Source organism: Oryctolagus cuniculus, chromosome 7 (assembly GCF_964237555.1).
Source record: "Oryctolagus cuniculus chromosome 7, mOryCun1.1, whole genome shotgun sequence".
NCBI lineage: Eukaryota > Metazoa > Chordata > Mammalia > Lagomorpha > Leporidae > Oryctolagus > Oryctolagus cuniculus.
The window spans coordinates 125,703,713-125,727,673 of NC_091438.1; the positions used below are offsets into that span (position 1 = coordinate 125,703,713).

A 23,961-nucleotide genomic window follows, 5' to 3' on the forward strand; every position below is an offset into this window, starting at 1 on the left:
GGCACTGCAGGCAGATGCTTAATCTTCTATGCCACAGCGCCGGCCCATGGTATCTACTCCTGAGTATAACAACTTACATAGTTTGAGAGAGCGAGAGATGCTTTGGGACTGGTGCTGGTGTGTTCTTGGCATCATTGTTTACTGGATAATGTTTATAGGTTAAAAAAGACAAGATAAACTAATAAAGGGATAATTACAGGAGTAAATCAATTCAAATTCAGATAATCCTTGTGTATATTACCTAAATAGTGGTGTAGATGTGTTTTAATAATTCATTTATCTCATAAATTGGATGACTCTATTGCCTCAATTTTACAAGTTGCTCATGATAGCAAGAAAAAAAATCTATTTACATGAAAACTACTTGCTAGAATTCAGGCCTTCATGGCTTCAGAAAACCAATTGATCCATAGAAAATTTAGATATATTTGTTCTCTTCAGAATATTTAAAGCAATTCATATTGAAGTTTATTTTTATATTTTCATAAAGTATGCTATAAGATTTGAAGTGATAGTTTTCACTGTTAATGCACTGAATCATTTAAAATTCCTAAAATAGAGTTATCTTTTACACTTGCTTACAATGCAGAAACAGGCTTAGATCAGTGAGGGGGTGTAGGTGTGACTCCCCAACAGGGGTGGTGAACCTTTGTCTGCTAATATTTTATAATATCATTCATGGGCCATACAAAATTACTGGCTTAAAAATTAGCTTACTATAGGCTTATTGAATTTCAAATCACACCCGCAGTAGTCTAAGTAGGGCCAGATCAAATGATTTCATGAACATTATAGGGTATGCAGGGTGAATACTCCCCACCCTCACAAGGGATAAGCTATTTTGAGGGAGAAAATTTGTAGTGATGAAATAGTTCTATATCTTGAATGCTATTGTGTTTATACAAGCTAATACATGTGGGAAAGTGAACAATACACACAATTTATGCCACTCTCAGTTCTTTTCGTTTGATATTATTACATATCTATGTGAGACTTAATTAATGAAGCAAAGTGAGTGACGTGTGCACAGTTCCTCTTCATAAACCTTTGCCACTTCCTGTGAGTCTATAATAATTTCAAAGTAGTCTTAAAAATAACGCTTAATTTATAAGACACACTAGTTTAGGGGAAAATGAGGACACCAGACCCCAGAATGTTAATTGATGCATTTTTCTTTATAAGTGAATAATTCTTACTTGATTTTTTTTCAGATTGTTAATTAACAGGGTAATGAGTTATTGTAAGCACAGCTTTTTTGTCTTTCCTAAAAACATAATAATCACATTTGAGATCCTGTATGTTCTTGCAAGTATTAAAAGTCTTCTGAATTAATTAATAAGTCCAATTCAGAAATAAAAAAAGGCTATGTACAGCAAAGGAAACAATTCACAGAGTGAAGAGGTAGCCTACCAAATGGAAAAAATATTTGCCGATCATGTATCTGATAAGGAGTTAATATCAAAGTACATAAGGAACTCATCCATCTGCATAGCAGAAAACAACTGCAGTAACAAATGGCCGAGTGTGGACATCTGGCCTAGCAGTGAAGACTCCCGTAAATGGGGTGCCTGGATTGAGTTCTGGATCTGCCCCTGACTTAAGCTTCCTGCCAGTGTAGACCCTAGGAGGCAGCAAACGATGACCTCCTGGCTCGGGCCCTGGCCTACCCTGCAGCCATTGTGTACATTTAGGGAATGAACCAGTAGATGGCAGCTCTGTTTGTTTGTCTCTCTGCCTCTCAAATAAATAAATAAAATTTTTAAATGAGCAAAGGACCCAGACAGACATTTCTCAAAAGGAAGCATACAAATAGCCACAGATATGTGAACATAGGATCAACATCACTACCCATAGGGACATGCAAATCAAAATCACAGTGAGATATACATTAAAATGTGTTAGGATGACTATTATCTAAAGGAAAAAGATAACAAGTATTGATGAGGATGTGAAGAAAAGGGAACCCTTGCATGCTGTTCATGAGAATGTAAATTAGTGCAGCCTTTGTGGTCAACAGTATTGCACTTCCCCCAAAAATTCATAAATACAGGGTGAGAGGTGTGTGGGGAGTGTTACGTTTCAATATTCTGCATATGGATGTCTAGCTTCCCCAGTACCATTCATTAAGGAGACTGTCTCTCTCCTGCGTTGATGTAGATCATTAGCCAGGATAGATTCATTTCTGGGTTCTCCATCTTGTTCCACTTTGTTTTTATACCAGTATCAGGTGGCTTTGTTTACAAGTATTTTTTGTATGCCTTGATATCTGGTATTACACTGCCCCCAGCTTTGTTCCTTTAACTCAGGATTGTTTTGGCCATTCAGGGACTTTGGTGCTTCCAAAAGAATTTTAGGCTTTCCCCCCCTTGTTTTGTGAAGAATGTCATTAGCATTTTTATGAAGATTAAGTTGGATCTGTAAATTGCTTAAGATAATATGTGCATTTTAATAATATTCTTTCAATACATGAACATGGAGGTTTTGTATTATCTTCAGTTTCTTCCTTAATGTCTTATAACTTTCACTGTAGAGATCTTTCACATCCTTGGTTAAATTGATTTCAAAATATTTTATTTTTGTGTAGTTATTGTGAATGGGATTGTTCTTATAATTTCTTTCTCAGTGAGTTTATCATTGGTGTATAAAAATGCTATTGACTTTTGGCGTGGATTTTGTATCCTGCAAACTTTACTGAATTCATTTACCAACTCAAATCATCCCTTGGCAGAGCCCTTAGGTTTCTCTCTCTGTAGAACCATGTCATCTGCAGGTCGGGATAATGTGGTTTTCTCCTTTTCCATTTGTATGCCTTTCATCTCTCTCTCTTGCCTAAGCGTTCTAATGTAAGACCTGGAACTGTGAAAGCACTAGAAGAAAACTCTGAGATGTTGGTTTAGGCAATGACTTACTGAACAGGATCCCAAAAGCCCAGGCAGCCAAAGTGAAACTAGACAAATGGGACCATATCAAACTAAGAAGCTTCCACACAGCACGGGAGACAATGAGTAGGGGGAAGGGACAACTGATGTAGTGGGAGACAATATTTGCAAGTTATTCATCTGGCAAAGAATTAATATCCAGAATATATAAGGAGCTAAAAAAAGTCAACAACAAAACCCCAAACAATTAACTTAAGAAATGGACAAAGGAGCTGAGTAGACATTTCTGAAAAGATGACACACAAATGGCCAACAAATACATGAAAAAATAGTCAATATTACTAGCCATCAGGGAAATGCAAATCAAAACAACAGTGAGGTATCACCTCATTTTAGTTAGGATGGTTATTATAAAACAATAACAAATGCTAGTGACAATGTGGAGAAAAGAGAACTCTTATGCACTGTTGCTGGGAATGTAATTTAGCATAGCCATTAAGGGGAACAGTATGGAGTTTCCTCAAAAAACCAAACAACAAATCTACCGTATGACCCAGCTATCTCAAAAATGGGTATAGATGTGAAGGAAATGAAATCAGCATACTAGACAGTCACCTGCATTCCCATTTTCACTGCAGTGTCATTCACAATAGCCAAGATATGAAAACAACCAAGGTGTCCATCATCAGGTAGATGGATAAAGAAAACGTGATGTGTGTGTGTGTGTGTGTGTGTAAAGGAATATTATTCAGTCATGAAAAAGAATGAAATTATGACATTTGCAGCAAAATGGATAGATCTGGAGATCATTATGGAAATTGAAATAAGCTATACACAGAAAGATAAATACCATATATTCTCTCTGATATGTGGGAATTAAAAAACAGTAAATCTGAATTTAGGATTGTGATTACAGGAGGTAGGAAGAATGGGATGAAGGATAGAAGCGGGTTGGGTAATAGGTACCAAAACACCATCAAATGAAAAAAAAAACCACCATCAAATGGAAAAGTCCCAGTGTTCCACAGCACAGTGGGGTGGCTGTGACGCATAACCATGTATCATAAAGAATGGGAAGAGAGGAGCTGGTAGGATCTGAACACAGAGGAAAATAAGGAGATGGAAAGACCAGTTGTCTGATTTGATCAGTTTATGCCTATATATTATACTGTGTATAAAATATTGCACTATATATTATAAAATAAAATATTAATTTTAATAAAAATGTAAATATAAAATATTAATAAAATAGTTTAAAAGAAGAATCTAGAATTGCTATTTGATTCAGCAAGCTCTAATCTGGGTATATACTGTAAAGAAATCAAATCATTAGCTCATAAAGACATTAGGACTTCCATGTTCACTGTGGTGTTATTTATTCACAGGAAGCAAGATGAAAATAACCTGTGTCCATGGAAGGACAGACGGACAGACAGACTGCGGTTATGTGCACAATGGGATGCATTCACGCTCAGGAAAAGATTACGCCGTCCATCAGCACCTGACTGGACGTGGAGGCCACAGCGGTGAGGTGAGTCAGATGCGGGGAAGAACACATTATGAGAACTCACTTACCTGTGGAATCTGACAAAAGGGTCAAGAATAAACCAGTCATCGCCTGGGCAGGAGTGTAGGAGGAGTGGGGAGTGTGGACCGGAGGATGCAGAGGAGTAAACAAGTGGGCTGAACAAGTCTGGAGGCCAAATGCGCAGCACGAGGCCTGTGGTTAACACAGTCAACTGCGAGGGATTTCTCTAAATACATGGATTTTAGCTGCTGTCACCACACACAAAACAGGTAACTCTGTAAGGTGATAGATTTGTAAGTTTGCTTCTCTACAGTCATCATTTTACTATCTGCATCCATTGCATAACATCATGTTATATACATTAACATTTATTTCTAAAATTAAGCAAAAAGCAAATATAACAGACTCTATAAGTATGAGTGCATACTTGTTTTCCCTGTCTTTTCTCAGCTTCTTTAAAATTTAAATTGTATAAGAAGTTAATAATAGAACTACTGTGGGATATAGCAATTCCACTCTGGACATATGAAAAGACTTTTTGCATATTATGCAAAACTATTCATGGATTTTAATTTTTTTTCACACCAAAATAAACCTATCTTTTGATTTCATGTTTCGTGAACTTTTGGAAGTACCCTCATCTGTCCAAGAGGGAATGAAATTAGTATGTTGAAGAGATATCTCCACTCTCATGTTCATCATGGAATTATTCAAAAAGTCAAGATATTGAGTCAACCTAAGTGTTCATCATGAGATGAACATGTGAGGGACATACATACACACAATGGAACACTTCTTAATCTTTAAAAAGAAAGATATTCTGTTATTTATGACAACATGGATGAACTTGAAGGATACTATGCTGAGTGAATAAGCCAGGCACAGAAAGACAAAGACCACTTGATCCTCCTTACTTGTGGAACCTTAAAAAGTTGAACTTACAGAACAGTACGATGCTGCTCACCAGGGGCTGGGGTGGGACAACAGATTGGAAAGATGCTGACCAAAGGGTGTAAAATTTCAGTTAGGAGAATATGTTCAAGAGCCCTATTGCATAATATCTGATTATCAATAATTATCAATTATATCAATTATCAATAATTAGTTGTACATTTGAAAATTTCTTGGAGGGTAGATTTTTAACTTCCTTACCACAAAAAATAAGTATGCTGAGGCCATTGATTGATTTCTTCATTCTACATATATGCACTGGACACACACACACACACACACACACACAATTTGTCAGTGAAAAATATGAAAGATGACTGAACACTGAAATGGTGCAGCTGCTTGCACAGCCCTTAGGAGACGAGCCCACCAGTGAAGCTGTAGACGCAGCCTTGGGACCACGTCCTCATTTCCAACACACCAGAGCTCAGGTGATTAGAAAATCAATGACCGTTTGTGGATGAGCGAGCTTCTTTTGCAAGAGACACAGGGATAATTTGAGGCTCTCCAGATACAGAAACATCATCTACCTTTTCTGCTCCCAAGAGCAAGCATCTTCAGGCATGACGGTCACCAAGGTACCAGGAAAAAGACTGTCTCACCAAAAGCAAAATCCCATGTGGATCTTACCAGGTGGTGGAAGACCCGTTCCCCAGGACGTCCCTGATCTCCTCCCGGCATCTTTCCTGGTGCTCAGGGTTCAAAGCCAGGCAGTAGAGAAACCAGGAGAGGCTCGCGGCCGTGGTACTGTGCCCTGCCAATATGAATGTATTCATCTCAGACTGCAGGTCAGCGTCCGAGAAGCTGTCTTCATTCTCGCGCTAGAACAGACAGCAGAGAAATCTGTCTGGAATATTGGTGATAATGTTTGTGGAGGTCCAGTCAAAACAATGGTGCAAGGCAGAAAATTAGTTTCAAGTGAGTTTGTGTATCTATCTGATTACCTCCAAGTCCTGCCAAATCAGCAGTTTAACTTGCATCAGCTCCTTCCCAGTGACAGAGTTCTGGAACTCCATCTTCACCCCAGTCTACATGGAGCCAACTCATCAATTCAAAGAACTAATAAATTTGGTCAACCAGGTTTTTTGGGTATATCGAGACAGAGATTTATTTTAAGGAATTGGATCACATGATTGTGAAATCCGTCAAGGCCAAAAGGCTGGACAAGAAAGAATTGATATTGCAAGTCAGGAAAGAGTTGGTACTGCAAATCAGGGAAGAGTTGGTACTGCAAATCAGGAAAGAGTTGATATTGCAAATCAGGAAACAGTTGGTACTGCAACTCGTATTGCAATCTTTGAGTCCAGAATCTGCAGGGCAGGCCAGTAGGTGGAAACCCAGGAAGGACTTTTCCCTTTCTTTTTTCCAAGTCTGGCTTTAATTCCTTGGGGAGCTGTTCATTATTTTCTTTGTTCTGCTTTTGTCTCCTCCCCATATTCCTACACACTCATCTACCCACAGAATTAACCGGTTACTGGAGCCGACTCACAGTGTTGGAAGTCTTACCTGGGCAGAAAGGACAATATCCAGGAAATCCTGGTACTCCGTCTTCCCAGCGCTAGCCTGCTTCACCCCACCCTGGAGGGATTTCCTTCTGTCTTGGAGGACCTGTTCTGGGTAGGATGATAGTTCTCCATTACCAAAGTGATAAAGAAGTCAGTCAAACTCAAATAAATGAAAAAGAAAGCCGTGGCCCAGGAGTAGCTTCAAATCTTGTCTGAGTTCCAGAGGCCAGAGTAGGTACTAAAACACTTAGTTTTCACAGATGGCTCATTTTCTCACCAAAATGAACAGCTTTTAATCCAAAGCTCCAAAACAAAAACAACAGATGGAAAACATAGGTTATATCACAAGGCAAGCTGATTATGATTACAAATTTATATGCAACTGACCAATCATTCTCTTCTTCCTCAGTCTAATACCTTCATGAAAAAGTTACAAAAAGGCCGGTGCCGCGGCTCAATAGGCTAATCCTCCGCCTTGCAGTGCCAGCACACCGGGTTCTAGTCCCGGTCAGGGTGCCGGATTCTGTCCTAGTTGCCCCTCTTCCAGGCCAGCTCTCTGCTATGGCCAGGGAGTGCAGTGGAGGATGGTCCGAGTGCTTGGGCCCTGCACCCCATGGGAGACCAGGATAAGTACCTGGCTCCTGCCATCGGATCAGCGCGGTGCGCCGGCCGCAGTGCGCCGGCTGCGGTGGCCATTGGAGGGTGAACCAATGGCAAAGGAAGACCTTTCTCTCTGTCTCTCTCTCTCACTGTCCACTCTGCCTGTCAAAAAAATAAAAAATAAAAAAAGAAAAAATTATAAAAAGACATGGAAGACAGGGCAAAATGCCAATACATGTATAATTAAAGGGCTGGAAGAAAAAAGAAATGAACAAAAGTTTGGGACAGAACTAATATTTAAAACATAATCCAAGAAAACCATCTAGAAATAAGACAAAACTAAATACATCTCCAAGCCTGGAAAAATGGAATGGCCAATTCTAATATGTATCCTAGTAAAACTATTAGACAGTAAAGACAAAGAAAAAAAGTTCCTTGGGGCAGGTGTTGTGGCACAGTAGGGTTAAAGCCCTGGCCTGAAGTGTTGGTATCCCCTTCGGGCGCTGGTTTGAGTCCTGGCTGCTTTACTTCCAATCCAGCTCTCTGCTAATGCGCTTGGGAAAGCAGCAGAAGATGGCTCAAGTCCTTGGGCCCTTGTACCCGTGTGGGAGACCCAGAAGAAGATCCTGGCTCCTGCTTCAGATCAGCTCAGTTCCAGCTGTAGTGGCCATTTGGGGAGTGAACCAGTGGAAGGAAGACCTCTGTCTCTGTCTCTACCTCTCTCTGTAACTCTGTCTTTCAAATAAATAAAATAAATCTTTAAAAAAAGAATTTCCTCAGACTCCAGACAAAAAGACCAAATGACTTGTAAGGGTAAAAAAAAAAAATTGGGCTACAGACACAGAAACACAAATATCACATGTTTTCTCTCATATGTGGAAGCTAAAATTGTTGATCTATATTTAGAAGAAAGATGAAATGAATTTACATAGAAGAAAGAAAGATATCAGGGAGTTCCTCACACACACACACACACCCCACAAAGGACAAGGAAAAGAGACAGGAACAGAAGAAATATGTGAAGTAGTAAATGACTGACAGCTTTCCACAATTATTTTTAAAGATTATTTTATTTATTTGAAAGACAGAGTTACAGAGAGAGGTAGAGACAGGGAGAGAGAGGTTTTCCATCCACTGGTTCACTCCCCAGATGGCTGCAATGGCTGGAGCTGCGCTGACTGAAGCCAGGATCCAGGAGCTTCTTCCAGGTCTCCCACATGGGTGCAGGGCCCAAGGTCTTGAGCCATCCTCTACTGCTTTCCCAGGCCACAGCAGAGAGCTGGATTGGAAGAGGAACAGCTGGGACTAGAACCAGCGCCCATGTAAGATGCTGGTGTTTTAGGCCAGGGCTTTAACTCGCTGCGCCACAGCACCGGCCCCAGCTTTCCACAATTAATGGTAACCGCATTAACGCACAATGCCATAGTGCTGGCCCCTGCTGAATCTTTTTCTGGTTTTGGAATTTAGGTGATGTTGGCCTCATGGAAGGAGTTTGGGAGGGCTCCTTCCCTTTTAATTGTTCAGAATAATTAGAAAAGAATTGGAATTAGTTCTTTAAAGGTTTGCTAGAATTCAGCAGTGAAGGCATCCAGTTCTGGATGGCAGGCTCTTTATTACTGATTCAGTCTCCATCTTGGTTATTTATTTATTTAGGTTTTCTATGTCTTCATGATTCAGTTTTGGTGATTGGCGATTGTACGTGTTCAGAAATCTATCCCTTTCTTCTAGATTTTCCAATTTGCTTGCATATAGCTGTTTGTAACAAGTCCTGATGATTATGGTATATAAATTTTGTTTTTTTATTCAAACAGCTCTTCATTTTTTGTTTTTTGTTTTTTTTTTTAAATTTTTTTTTGGTTTCAATTTTGTTTATTTCCTCTCTGATTTTATTTTTTTCCTCTACTAATTTTGGGTTTGGCTTGTTCTTGTTTTCCTAGGTCCTTGAGACACATTGCTAGATCATTTATTTGATACCTCTCCAATTTTTTGATGTAAGCACTAATTGCTATAAAATTCCACCTTAACACTGCTTTGCTACATTCCATAGTTTTGATATATTGTATTTTTATCATCATTCTTTTCTAGGAACTTTTTGATTTCTTCTGTGACACACTGTTCATTCAGGAGCATGTTGTTCAGTCTCTGTTTGGTCATTTGATAGTATCCCATAAATCTCAAACACGGTATTCAGTTTTTCTATTTTCTTCTTCTTCCTTTTTTTTTTTTTTTGTCTCACTGAGATAGTTCCAAGGATTACTCCTTTAGCCTGCATCAGTCTGTTATTAAAGCTTTCCATTGTATTTAATATTTGACTAATTTAATTCTTCATTTCTTTTTTTAAAAAAGATTTATTTTATTTACTAGAAAGTCAGAGTTACGGGGGAGGGGGGAGAGAGAGAGAGAGAGAGAGAATCTTTCATCCACTACTTCACTTGCAAGGTTAGGCCAGGCTAAAGCCAGTAGCTAGAAGCACCATCTTAGTCTCCATGTGTGTGGCAGGGACCCAAGTATCTACTGACTCAGGCACATTAGCAGGAAGCTGGGTCAGAAGTGGAGGTGGGACTTTACTCACTCTAAGGGATGTGGGCATCCCAAGTGGTGGCTTAACCTGCTGCACCACAATGCCTGCTCCTAAACTTCCCTCTTAGTAATGCTTTTTCTGTAGCTCATAGATTTTGCTATATTGTTTCCATTTTCATTTATTTCAAGAATTTTTAAAATTCCATTCTTATTTCTTCCTAGATCCATCAGTTGTTCAGATTAAGTTGTTTAATTTCCATATATTTATGTAGTGTCTGAAGTTTCTCTTTTTATTGATTTCTAGAAGCTAGAAAAATACTTTTCTTGTGGCCAGAAAAAATAGTTGATATGATTTCTATTTTCAAAAATACGTTGAGACTTGTTTTTTGTTTTATCATCTGATCGACATTGGAGAATTCCTCAAGTGTTGTGGAGAAGAATGTGTACCCTGCAGCAGCTGGACAGAATGTTCTGTAGATGTCAATTTGGTTCAATTGGTCTAGGGTACAGTTTGTGTTGTTTCTTTGTTGACTTTCTGTCTGGATGATCTATTTTTTTTTTTTTTTTACAGGCAGAGTGGACAGTGAGAGAAAGGTCTTCCTTTTGCCGTTGGTTCACCTTCCAATGGCCGCCGCGGCCAGTGCGCTGTGGCCAGCGCACCGTGCTGATCCGAAGGCAGGAGCCAGGTGCTTCTCCTGGTCTCCCATGGGGTGCAGGGCCCAAGCACCTGGGCCATCCTCCACTGGACTCCCTGGCCACAGCAGAGAGCTGGACTGGAAGAGGGGCAACTGGGACAGAATCCGGCGCCCCGACCGGGACTAGAACCCGGTGTGCCAGCGCCGCAAGGCGGAGGATTAGCCTATTGAGCCGCGGCGCCGGCCTGGATGATCTATTAATTGCTGAAAGTGGAGTGTTAATATTTCCTACTACTACTGTATTGGAGTCTTACCTCCCAAACTCAGTCTATTAATATTTGCTTACATATTTGGACATTCTGATAATTGGTGCATATACATTTATAAATGTAATTTCCTCATGTTGAATTGAACCCTTGATTGTCATATAATGATCTTCTTTGTTTCTTTTCACTACTTTTGATTATAAACTTATTTCATTTGAAAAGTATGTCTATTCCTTCTTTATTTGGGGTTCTGTTTATTTGTTGTACCTTATTCTATTCTTTCAACTTCAGGCTATGCATGTTCTTAAAGGGGAAGAGAGTTTCTTGTAAGCAGCATATATTAGGGTTTTGCTTTTTAATCAGTTCAGTAACTCTTTTAATTGGAGACTTTAATCCATTTACATTCAAGGTAATTGCAATAGTAAAGTCTTACTACTGTAGATTTTTTCCCCCTCCCTCCCTCCCTCCCTCCCTCCCTCCCTCCCTCCCTCCCTTCCTTCCTTCCTTCCTTCCTTCCTTTTCTTCCTTTCTCCCTCTTCTACTTTTCCTTTGTGGTTAATTGATTTTCTTCCTTTTTTTAAATTTATTTATTTATTTTCAAAGATTTATTTTATTTATTTGAAAAGCAGAGTTACAGAGAGAGGTAGAGACACAGAGAGACATCATTCATCCATGGGTTCATTTCCCAAATGGCCGCAATGGCCGGAGCTGTGCAGATCTGAAGCCAGGAGCCAGGAGCCTCCTCTGGTTCTCCCACGTGGGTGCAGGGGCCCAAGGATTTGAGCCATCTTCCACTGCTTTCCCAGGCCACAGCAGGAGTTGGATAGGAAGTGGAGTAGCCAGGACTCAAACTGGTGCCCATATGGGATGCTGGCACTGCAGGCGGTGGCCTTACCTGGTATGCCACGGTGCCCGCCCCATATTTTGAATTTTTGATCTCCCATTTGCATCTTTCCACATCAAGTGTCTTGTAACATAATAATGTAGATATTAGTTTAGTTATTTTGTGTTTCAATCATCATACTAAAGCTGTGCATGGTTTACATACTATGTTTAACAATGAATTTTGCACCTTCTAGCATATTCTTTTTCTTTGCTAGCAACTCTTTCAGTTTAAAGAACTCCTCTTAAAATTTCATGTAAGACAGGACCGGTGGTGGTTAATTATTTTAGTTTTCTGATCTGGGGATGTCTTCATCCCCTCCCCCCCTTTATTTTTTGACAGGCAGAGTTAGACACACACACACACACACAGAGACAGAGACAGAGACATAGAGACAGAGAAGCAGAGAGAAAGGTCTTACTTCTGTTGGTTCACTCCCCAAATGGCCGCTACGGCCTGCGTGCTGCGCCATTCCTCTGGTTCTCCCACGTGGGTGCAGGGGCCCAAGGATTTGAGCCATCTTCCACTGCCTTCCCAGGCCACAGCAGAGAGCTGGATTGGAAGAGGAGCAACCGGGACAGAACCAGTGCCCCAACCGGGACTAGAACCCAGAGTACCAGCACCGCAGGCCGAGGATTAGCCTAGTAAGTCATGGTGCCGGCCTCACCTCCCTTTCATTTCTAAAGGATAGCATCACAGGTGCACTGTTCTTGGCTGACAATGTTTTCTCTCATCACATGAAAGTCTCACCTACTGACATGTAAGATTTTTGCTGAGAAACCTGGAGTCAGGCAAATTGGAGCCCCTTTGTGTGTTACTTGCTTCATTTTTATTACAGCTTTGAGAATCTCTTTGTGTCTAGCCTTCGGTAGCTTGATTATTTTATGTCATGGGGTAGACTTGGCTTATTTGAATCTGAATGGTGACCTCTGACCTTCTCATTTCTGAACAGTTATATCATTCTCCAGTTTTTATTATCTCTTTGGATATTTTTTATATTTTATAAATATATATTTTATATATTATATTTTTTATACCTCTCTGGCATTCTCAAGTTCCTCTTGAACCCCAATAATTCAGATATGTGCCCTTTTGATGCTGTCCTTAAGTTTCTGTAGCATTCTTTGTTCACTGGAATCTCTTCTCCACCAGTGTATTGCATAGTCTTCTCCTCCGGTCACTAATTCTTTCTCCTGTTTGATCTATTCTGCTATTGATGCCTTGGATCATGTTTTCTGTTTTGCTTAGTGAATCCTTCTGTTAAGGGATTTCTGATTGATTTTTTTCTGGTTGATTTTTTTTAACTTTTATTTAATGAATATAAATTTCCAAAGTACAACTTATGGATTACAATGGCTTCCCCCCCATACCATCCCTCCCACCCACAACCCTCCCCTTTCCCACTCCCTCTCCCCTTCCATTCACATCAAGATTCATTTTCAATTATCTTAATATACAGAAGATCAGATTAGTATACATTAAGTAAGGATTTCAACAGTTTGCTCCCACACAGAAACATAAAGTGAAAAATAATAGATGATTTTTTAAAATGATGATGAAATCAGATCAGACCTATTGTCATGTTTAATCCCAGTGAGAGTCAAGTTAGGAATTGATAATTTCTTTTTTTTTTTTTTTTTACAGAAGATCAATTTAGTATGCATTAAGTAAAGATTTCAACAGTTTGCACCCCCATAGAAACACAAAGTGAAATATATTGTTTGAGTACTCGTTATAGCATTAAATCTCAATGTACAGCACATTAAGGACAGAGATCCTACATGAGGAGTAAGTGCACAGTGACTCCTGTTGTTGACTTTACAAATTGACACTCCTGTCTATGGCATCAGTAATCTCCCTATGCTCAGTCATGAGTTTCCAAGGTTATGGAAGCCCTCTGAGTTCTCCGACTCTTATCTTGTTCAGACAAGGTCATAGTCAAAGTGGAGGTTCTCTCCTCCCTTCAGAGAAAGGTACCTCCTTCTTTGAAGACCTGTTCTTTCCACTGGGATCTCACTCACAGAGATCTTTTTGCCAGAGTGTCTTGGCTTTCCATGCCTGAAATACTCTCATGGGCTTTTCAGCCAGATCGGAATGCCTTTAGGGCTGATTCTGAGGCCAGAGTGCTATTTAGGACATCTGCCATTCTATGAGTCTGCTGAGTATCTTGCTTCCCATGTTGGATCACTCTCCCCTTTATTTATTCTATCGGTTAGTGTTAGCAGGTACTAGACTTGTTTATGTGCTCCCTTTGACTCTTAGTCCTTTCATTATGATCAATTGTGAACTGAAATTGATCACTTGGACTAGTGAGATGGCATTGGTACATGCCACCTTGATGGGATTGAATTGGAATCCCCTGGTATGTTTCTAACTCTACCATTTGGGGCAAGTCAGCTTGAGCATGTCCCAAATTATACATCTCTTCCCTCTCTTATTCCCACTCTTATGTTTAACAGGGATCACATTTCAGTTAATTTTCAACACTTAAGAATAACTGTGTGATAATTACAGAATTAAACCAGTCATATTAAGTAGAACAGACAAAAAAAACTACTAAGAGGGATAATGTATTAAGTTGTTCATTAACAGTCAGGGCTATGCTGATCAAGTCACCGTTTCTCATAGTGTCCATTTCACTTCAACAGGTTTCCTTTTTGGTGTTCAGTCAGTTGTCACCGATCAGGGAGAACATATGGTATTTGTCCCTATGGGACTGGCTTACTTCACTCAGCATGATGTGTTCCAGATTCCTCCATTTTGTTGCAAATGACTGGATTTCGTTGTTTCTTGCTGCGGTATAGTATTCTAAAGAGTATATATCCCATAATTTCTTTATCCAGTCTACCGTTGATGGGCATTTAGGTTGGTTCCAGGTCTTGGCTATTGTGAATTGTGCTGCGATAAACATTAGGGTGCAGACCGCTTTTTTGTTTGCCAATTTAAACTCCTTTGGGTAAATTCCAAGGAGTGGGATGGCTGGGTCGAATGGTAGGGTTATAGTCAGGTTTCTGAGGAATCTCCAGACTGACTTCCATAGTGGCTTGACCAGATTGCATTCCCACCAACAGTGGGTTAGTGTCCCTTTTTCCCCACATCCTCGCCAGCATCTGTTGTTGGTAGATTTCTGCATGTGAGCCATTCTAATCGGGGTGAGGTGAAACCTCATTGTGGTTTTGATTTGCATTTCCCTGATTGCTAGCGACCTTGAACATGTTTTCATGTGCCTGTTGGCCATTTGGATTTCCTCTTTTGAAAAATGTCTATTGAGGTCCTTGGCCCATCTCTTAAGTGGGTTGTTGGTTTTGTTTGTGTGGAGTTTCTTGATCTCTTTGTAGATTCTGGTTATTAACCCTTTATCTGTTGCATAGTTTGCAAATATTTTTTCCCATTCTGTCGGTTGTCTCTTCACTCTCCTGACTGTTTCTTTTGCAGTACAGAAACTTCTCAATTTGATGCAATCCCAATAGTTGATTTTGGCTTTAACTGCCTGTGCCTCCCGGGTCTTTTCCAGAAATTCTTTGCCTGTGCCAATATCTTGAAGGGTTTCTCCAATGTTCTCTAATAACTTAATGGTGTCAGGTCGTAGATTTAGGTCTTTAATCCACGTTGAGTGGATTTTTGTGTAAGGTGTAAGGTAGGGGTCTTGCTTCATGCTTCTGCACGTGGAAATCCAGTTTTCCCAGCACCATTTATTGAATAGACTGTTCTTGCTCCAGGAATTGGTTTTAGCTCCTTGATCAAATATAAGTTGGCTGTAGATGTTTGGGTTGATTTCTGGTGTTTCAATTCTGTTCCATTGGTCTATCCATCTGTTTCTGTACCAGTACCATGCTGTTTTGATTACAACTGCCCTGTAGTATGTCCTGAAATCTGGTATTGTGATGCCTCCGGCTTTGTTTTTGTTGTACAAGATTGCTTTAGCTATTCGAGGTCTCTTTTGCCTCCATATGAATTTCAGCATCATTTTTTCTAGATCTGAGAAGAATGTCTTTGGTATCTTGATTGGTATTGCCTTGAATCTATAAATTGCTTTTGGGAGAATGGACATTTTGATGATGTTGATTCTTCCAATCCATGAGCATGGAAGATTTTTCCATTTTTCGGTATCCTCTTCTATTTCTTTCTTTAAGATTTTGTAATTCTCATCGTAGAGATCTTTAACGTCCTTGGTTAAGTTTATTCCAAGGTATTTGATTGTTTTTGTAGCTATTGTGAATGGGATTGATCTTAGCAGTTCATTCTCAGTCATGGCATTGCTTGTGTATACAAAGGCTGTTGATTTTTGTGCACTGATTTTATATCCTGCCACTTTGCCAAACTCCTCTATGAGTTCCAATAGTCTCTTAGTAGAGTTCTTTGGATCCCCTAAGTAAAGAATCATATCGTCTGCAAAGAGGGATAGTTTGACTTCTTCCTTCTCAATTTGTATTCCTTTGATTTCTTTTTCTTGTCTGATGGCTCTGGCTAAAACTTCCAGAATTATGTTAAATAGCAGTGGTGAGAGTGGGCATCCCTGCCTGGTGCCAGATCTCAGTGGAAATGCTTCCAACTTTTCCCCATTCAATATGATGCTGGCCGTGGGTTTTTTATAAATTGCTTTGATTATATTGAGGAATGTTCCTTCTATATCCAATTTGCTTAGAGTTTTCATCATGAAAGGGTGTTGAATTTTATCAAATGCTTTCTCTGCATCTATTGAGATAATCATATGGTTTTTCTTTTGCAGTCTGTTAATGTGGTGAATCACATTGATTGATTTGCGAATGTTGAACCATCCCTGCATACCAGGGATGAATCCCACTTGGTCTGGGTGGATGATTTTCCTGATGTGTTGTTGTACTCTATTGGCCAGAATTTTATTGAGGATTTTTGCGTCTATGTTCATCAGGGATATTGGTCTGTAATTTTCTTTCAGTGCTGCATCTTTCTCTGGCTTAGGGATTAAGGTGATGCTGGCTTCCTAGAAAGAATTTGGGAGGATTTCCTCTTTTTTGATTGTTCTGAATAGTTTGAGAAGAAATGGGATTAGTTCTTCTTTAAATGTCTGGTAGAATTCAGCAGTGAATCCATCTGGTCCTGGGCTTTTCTTTGTTGGGAGGGCCTTTATTACTGTTTCAATTTCTGTTTCAGTTATGGGTCTATTTAGGTTTTCTATGTCTTCATGGTTCAATTTAGGTAGATTGCATGTGTCCAGGAATCTATCCATTTCTGATAGATCTTCCTGTTTGCTGGCATACAGGTCCTTGTAGTAATTTCTGATGATTCTTTTTATTTCTGTGGTGTCTGTTGTTACATTTCCTTTTTCATCTCTGATTTTATTGATTTGGGTCTTTTCTCTTCTTTTTTTAGTTAGTTGGGCCAATGGGGTGTCAATTTTGTTTATTTTTTCAAAAAACCAGCTTCTCGCTTGGCTGATTTTTTGTAATTTTTTTTTTATTCAATCCTGTTGATTTCTTCTCTGATTTTAATTATTTCTCTTCTCCTACTAGATTTGGGTTTGGTTTGCTGCAGTGTTTCTAGGTCCTTGAGATGCGCTGAAAGCTCATTTATTTGGTACCTTTCCAATTTCTTGATATAGGCACCTATTGCTATAAATTTGCCTCTCAATACTGCTTTTGCTGTATCCCATAAGTTTTGATATTTTGTGTTGTTGTCTTCATTTACTTTCAGAAAGTTTTTGATTTTTCTTTTGATTTCTTGAATGACCCAGTGTTCATTCAGGAGCATGTTGTTCAGTCTCCATGTGTTTGCATACTTTCTGGGGTTTCCTGAGTTGCTAATTTCCAGTTTCATTCCGCTGTGGTCTGAGAAGCTGCATGGTATGATTCTAATTCTTTTAAATTTGCTGAGACTTGCTTTATGGCCTAGTATGTGATCAATCCTAGAGAAGGTTCCATGCACTGCTGAGAAGAATGTGAAGTCTTTAGACGTAGGATTGAAAGTTCTGTAGATATCTGTTAGATCCATTTGGGCAATAGTGTCAATTAAATCTGCTGTTTCCTTGTTGATCTTCTGTCCGGATGATCTGTCTATTTCTGAGAGTGGAGTATTGAAGTCCCCCAGTACTATTGTATTGGAATCTAAATCTCCCTTTAAGTCCCTTCACATATCTTTTAAATAGACCGGTGCCCTGTAATTAGGTGCATATACATTTATAATAGTTACATCTTCCTGTTGCATTGAACCCTTAATCATTATATAGTGCCCCTCTTTGTCTCTCTTAACAGTTTTTGTATTAAAGTTTGTTTTGTCTGATATTAATATGGCTACACCTTCTTTTTTTTGGTTTCTGTTGGCATGGAATATCTTTTTCCAACCTTTCACTTTCAGTCTGCATGCCTCTTTGTTAGAGAGATGTGTTTCTTGTAGGCAACAAATAGTTGGGTTGTGTTCTTTGAGCCAATCAGCCAATCGGTGTCTTTTAACTGAAAAGTTAAGACCATTAATGTTTAATGTGACTATTGATACATAGTGACTTTGCCCTGCCATTTTCCCGGAGATATTTTCTAGTATATGCTTTGAGCTTCCCATGCTCTTTTACTGGTAGGTGTTCTTCCTTTCCCTTCTTTCATATTGATGGCCGTGTTTCTGTGTTTCTGAGTGTAGCACATCTTTAAGTATCTTTTGCAGGGCCGGACGAGTGGCCACAAAGTCTTTCAATTTCTGTTTGCTATGAAAGGTCTTTATTTCACCTTCATTCACAAATGAGAGCTTGGCAGGATATAATATTCTGGGCTGGCAATTTTTCTCTCTTAGCACCTGTGCTATGTCTCGCCATTCCCTCCTAGCCTGTAGTGTTTCTGATGAGAAGTCTGCTGTGAGTCTGATTGGAGATCCTCTGAGAGTAATCTGACGGTTCTCTCTTGCACATTTTAGGATCTTTTCTTTATGTTTTACTGTGGTAAGTTTAATTACCACGTGTCGTGGTGAGGATCTCTTTTGGTCATGTTTATTGGGGGTTCTATGAGCTTCCTGAACTAGGATGTCTCTGTCCTTCTCCAAACCTGGAAAGTTTTCTGCTAGTATCTCACTAAAAAGGCCTTCTAATCCTTTCTCTCTCTCCATGCCTTCAGGAACTCCTAGAACTTGAATGTTGGTTTTTTTTTTTTTAATAGTATCCTGTAGATTCCCAACAATATTTTTTAGATTTCTAATTTCCTCTTCTTTTCTTTGGTTTGACTGTATGTTTTCCTGTGCTCTGTCTTCTAAGTCCGATATTCTCTCTTCTGCTTCACCCATTCTGTTTTTATGGCTCTCTAATGTGTTTGTCATTTGATCTATTGAGCTCTTCATTTCATTTTGATTTCTCTTAACTATCACACTTTCCTGTTCTACTAGTTTCTGCGTTTCATTTTGATTCTTCCTTAAAATTTCATTTTCATGAGAGAGATTTTCAATCCTGTCCAATAAGGATTTCTGTAGTTCAAGGATTTGCTTTTGAAAACTTCTAAATGTTCTTATCATAAATTTTTTGAAATCCGTATCTTGCATTTCTTCTATCTCATCATCTTCATAATCTTGGTTTGGGGTGTTTTATTTGGAGGCATCATAGTGTCATCGTTGATCTTGTTCCCTCGATTTCTGTGTTTGTTGCTTGGCCTAGTTAATTCTTCTTTCATCACTGTGCGTTTTTTTTTTTAATTTTTTTTTTTATTTTATACTATGTCCGTATTAAGTGGACTGCCTGCTGTTGGAGGAGCCTTGGAGGCTTGAGATGGGTGTGGCCTGAGAGCTCTGCTTGGTTCTTCCTGGTTACGGGTGTGCAAAGGTGACACCCTCAGGTTATGTGTGGTAAATCTCTCTCTATTTATTTATTTATTTATTTATTTATTTATTTTTTATTTTATTTATTCAGGGGGTAAGTAATACCGCACGGCATGGCTGTGCAGAATTGATGGTATTTAGCTTCCAGTCTCTGGCTTCTACCCAAAGAGTCTGTGTAGGCTCCTCTGGACTCCCACTGGGTTGCCTAGGCTACTGAATTGTAGTGACTCAGTTCCTTAGCTCTCCCCTGTTGATATGTAAATCCAGAGAGGGGGCCTGCTCTTTGTCTCTTGGGAATTCTTCAAGCCTTGCAGCCTTGCAACCTTTGCAAGGCTGGGAGAGAGAGAAACCCCCAAGCTTTTTTTTTCCTTCTTTCCGGTAGTGAGTCTGCTGCACTTTCAGGCCCCCCTCCAGATTCTGACCCCCGTTTCCCCGCCAATGTCTCGGGTTATTGAGCTCACCTCCCCTTCCAGCACCGATGTGTGGACTCGGAGCCCTGGATGTCCCAACTCTCCCCGCTGATGTCTGTGTGACATGCACTCCCCTTCCTGCACTGACGCGCAGACTCTGCGGCACCCGCGGCTCGGCTTCCGCGTGGTGGGCGACCTTGTTCTCCCAGTAGGTCCTCCGATTCACAGCCACTCGATCTAGAAGAGTTTCCTCTGCAATATTTTCCTGGTTCTTTTTTCTGAGGCTACCGTAACTCCCCTTTTATTAAACTAAATTTTCCCGGACTATCGGTGTGCGCCCTCACTATTCCGCCATCTTGGCTCTGCCCCCTTTCTGGTTGATTTTTAAAAATTACTTGTATTTCTTTGTTCAATCTCTGTTAGATAATTAAATTATTTTTCTGTTAGAAAATTAAATCATTTGCTTGTTGAGTTTCCTTAAAACAGCTATTTTGGGGGGCCGGCGCTGTGGTGTAGTGGGTAAAGCTGCCACTTGCAGTGCCGGCATCCCATATGGGCACTGGTTCGAATCCTGGTAGCTTTACTTCCTATCCAGCTCTCTGCTGTGGCCTGGGAAAGCAGTAGAAGATGGCCCAAATGCTTGGGTCCCTGCACCCACATAGGAGACCTGGAAGAACTTCCTGGCTCCTGGCTTTGGATCAGCCTAGCTCCTGTCATTGTAGCCAATTGGGGAGTGAACCAGCGGATGGAAGACCTCTCTCTGCCTCTCCTTCTCTCTCTGTGTAACTCTGACTTTTAAATAAATAAATAACTCTTTAAAAAATTCATCTGAGCACTTATAAATATCAGTTACTATCTTGTTGGTTTCTGGTACCTTATTTTGTTTATTAGCTTCGATCATGATTACCTGAAAGTTGTTGATGCTTGTTGGCACATGATGGCATAAGCACATTTAAAGACTAGGTGCTCCCCCCGCCTCAGTGTTTTAAGTCTGGCTTTATTTGTGGCTGTCCTTCCAGAAAATTAAACCACCTGCTTATTTTCTCTGAGTCAGTGGGTGCTTGGGCTACGTTAGCACTAGATGGCACCCAACAGCTAGATTTGTTGTAAGTGCAACATTGTGTTGTTATGGTTTCAGCCCCAGGGGATACCCAAGCCCAGAGTTTTCACAAGCACACAGTTGATGCATTCAGAACTAACTGGGGAATTATCTATGACAGAAAAGTCTGCACCTGCAAATCCCTTGCTGGGGCGAGGCTAGGCCAAGATTCCTAGTCCTGTGGCCAAAACGACTACAAACTGCATCGCCCCTGAGGCCCACAGCTCAAGACCATTACAGCATGAGGTATCAAAGCCCATACTTTTTGGCTGTCTGCTTTTGAGGTAGACTCACAAGTGAAGCTGGCTGGAATATAAGCATGATCAACTGGCACCACAGGATTCTGCTTGGCCCTAGGGAGGGTCCAGAGGCTCCATTTGCAGGTCCTGACATGTGAGCAAGGACCTTACAAATCTGCTCGGTGTTGGATTTAACTAGCACAGTCCTGTGGTTCTGTGCTGTCAGTCCACTTTTTGGGGAGGAGTGGTAAAGGCAGACCCTGGCCACCCGGGCTGTAGCTCTGCTGGGTCCCACCTGGGTCTCACAACCATGAGGTCCTGTGAAGTCATGGGGATGCACACCAGACTCACATAAAGCTGGTGGTGACACACACCAGACCAGGTCCATCCCAGCAAGACATCCCAGCAAGTATGTGCGTGATGCTGGGGCATCTGGTGGCTCCATTAGTTTTAATTCATTGCCAAAAAATGGAAATACATCCATAGTTATTTCATAATGTGCACTGTCCATGAACATTTTGAAGACCCCTTGCACTTTTTTTTTTTTTTTTTGGACAGGTGGAGTCATAGACAGTGAGAGAGAGAGACAGAGAGAAAGAGAGAGAAAGGTCTTCCTTCCATTGGTTTACTCCCCAAATGGCTGCTATGGCCAGCACTGCACTGATCTGAAGCCAGGAGCAGGGTGATTCCTCCTGGTCTCCCATGTGGGTGCAGGGGCCCAAGCTTGGGCCATCCCCCACTGCCCTCCCGGGCCACAGCAAAGAGCTGGACTGGAAGAGGAGCAACCGGGACTAGAACCCGGTGCCCATATGGGATGCCAGCACCGCAGGCGGAGGATTAACCAAGTGAGCCACAGTGCTGGCCCCAGAAGAACCCTTGCACTTTAATGTTTTTCAGTGCCAGATACTTCTCAAAGTGCTTTTCAAATACAGTCATAATGATGTTACTGTCAAAAATGGACTACTATATTTTATTAGGTATAATATATAGTGTGTCTACACCTGCTAGTAGGTTTTTGTAAGTGCATGTATTGCACACCAATGAAACTGCCTAATGATACATTTCTCAGAATATATTCTGTCATTTAATGACTCACGATTCTATTGGCATAGTCATTGTCACACAAGCCTATAAGATAGGTTCTTTTCTAGCCCCATTTTGCAGATGACACTGAGGCAACGCAGTAATTTGTCAAAAGATATTGCTAGTAGGTGGTAGAGTTGATATGAATTAATTAATTGTTTACTAAGTATTTGCTATTATAGTATTAATGAAAAGCAATGTTGAGTTGCTAAGAAAGCTTACTCTATTTCAATTTTTGCACTTATGCTTCGCAAAGCTATTTTTTTTTTTTTAACAGGCAGAGTGGACAGTGAGAGAGAGACAGAGAGAAAGTTCTTCCTTTGCTGTTGGTTCACCCTCCAATGGCCACCGCGGCCGGCGTGCTACGGCTGGCACACCGCGCTGATCCGAAGGCAGGAGCCAGGTGCTTCTCCTGGTCTCCCATGGGGTGCAGGGCCCAAGCACTTGGGCCATCCTCCACTGCACTCCCTGGCCACAGCAGAGAGCTGGCCTGGAAGAGGAGCAACCAGGACAGAATCCGGTGCCCCGACTGGGACTAGAACCAGAGGTGCTGGCGCTGCAGGCAGAGGATTAGCCTATTGAGCCGCGGTGCCGGCCTTGCAAAACTATTTTTGAGTTAACCTTTTGAATTCATGTCCAAGTTTACTCTGTATCCCTATTCTTTCCTATGTTGTACATTTTGGGTTTGTCATTATTACTGAAATCATGATGCAAAAGCTATGATGATGCAAAAATCCTATATGCTCACCTGACATATTTATATTAATAATGCTTATAAATAATAATATATAGAAAAACTAACTGCTACTATAATGTAGCGAAATCTCATAAGGGATTCAAATTGTGCTTCATTTGAGCAGCATCTACACAAAAACTTCTCTAAGAACAAGAATTCTGGGGTGGGAGTGGGTTTTTGGGCTAGTGGTTAGGACGCCGGTTTGGATAACAGAGTCCCATATCACAGGGCCTGGGTTTGAGCCCAGATCTGTTCCCTCTTTCCACTTCCCGCCAATGTGCACTCCGGGAAGCATCAGGTGATGGCTCCTGAACCTGGGTCCCTGACACTGACATGGGAGACCTGGACTCAGCCTGGCCCAGACCTGACTTGTTGTGGCATTTGGAGAGGTAGGCAGCAGATTGAAGATTCTCTCTCTCTCTCTCTGTTACTCAGTCTGTCTCTCAAGTAAATAAATGAAAAATTCTGTGTCAAGTGCTTTACTTGGCAGTCAAGGCAGTTAGAACACTGGTTAGGATGCCTGTACCCCGCATGGGCGTGAGTCCTGGTTTGATGCTTGGCTCTGGCTCCTGAGCCCAGCTTCCTGGTAATGTGAACGCTAGGATTCTGTGGTGAAGACTCCAGCAGCTGGGCTCCTGCCACCCCTGTTGGGGGCTTGGGCTGAATGTCCAGCTTCTGGCTTTGCATCCCAACACCCTACTCCAACCCAGTGCAGATGTCTGGGGAGTGAACCTGTATATGAGTGCTCCATCTCTGTCTTTCTCTCCGTCTCTCAGAGGAGCAAATAGCAGTACCAAAACCAACAGAAGTTTTTTCAGTTTTCATCATGAGGCTTATCCTCCTTGATAGACACAAGACCA

General features: G+C 40.8%; 1 protein-coding gene across 1 annotated transcript in view; it reads right to left on the reverse strand.

Moving 5' to 3' along the window:
* The window catches only part of CYP4X1 (cytochrome P450 family 4 subfamily X member 1), a 54,686-nt gene that overhangs the window by 7,968 nt on the left and 22,757 nt on the right, over nt 1-23,961 (reverse strand). The window contains exons 7-8 of the mRNA XM_002715659.5: nt 6,865-6,971; nt 5,989-6,179 (exon numbers count right to left, since the gene is read on the reverse strand). Coding sequence (XP_002715705.1) covers nt 5,989-6,179; nt 6,865-6,971 — 298 coding nt within the window. The remainder of the gene's footprint in view (nt 1-5,988; nt 6,180-6,864; nt 6,972-23,961) is intronic.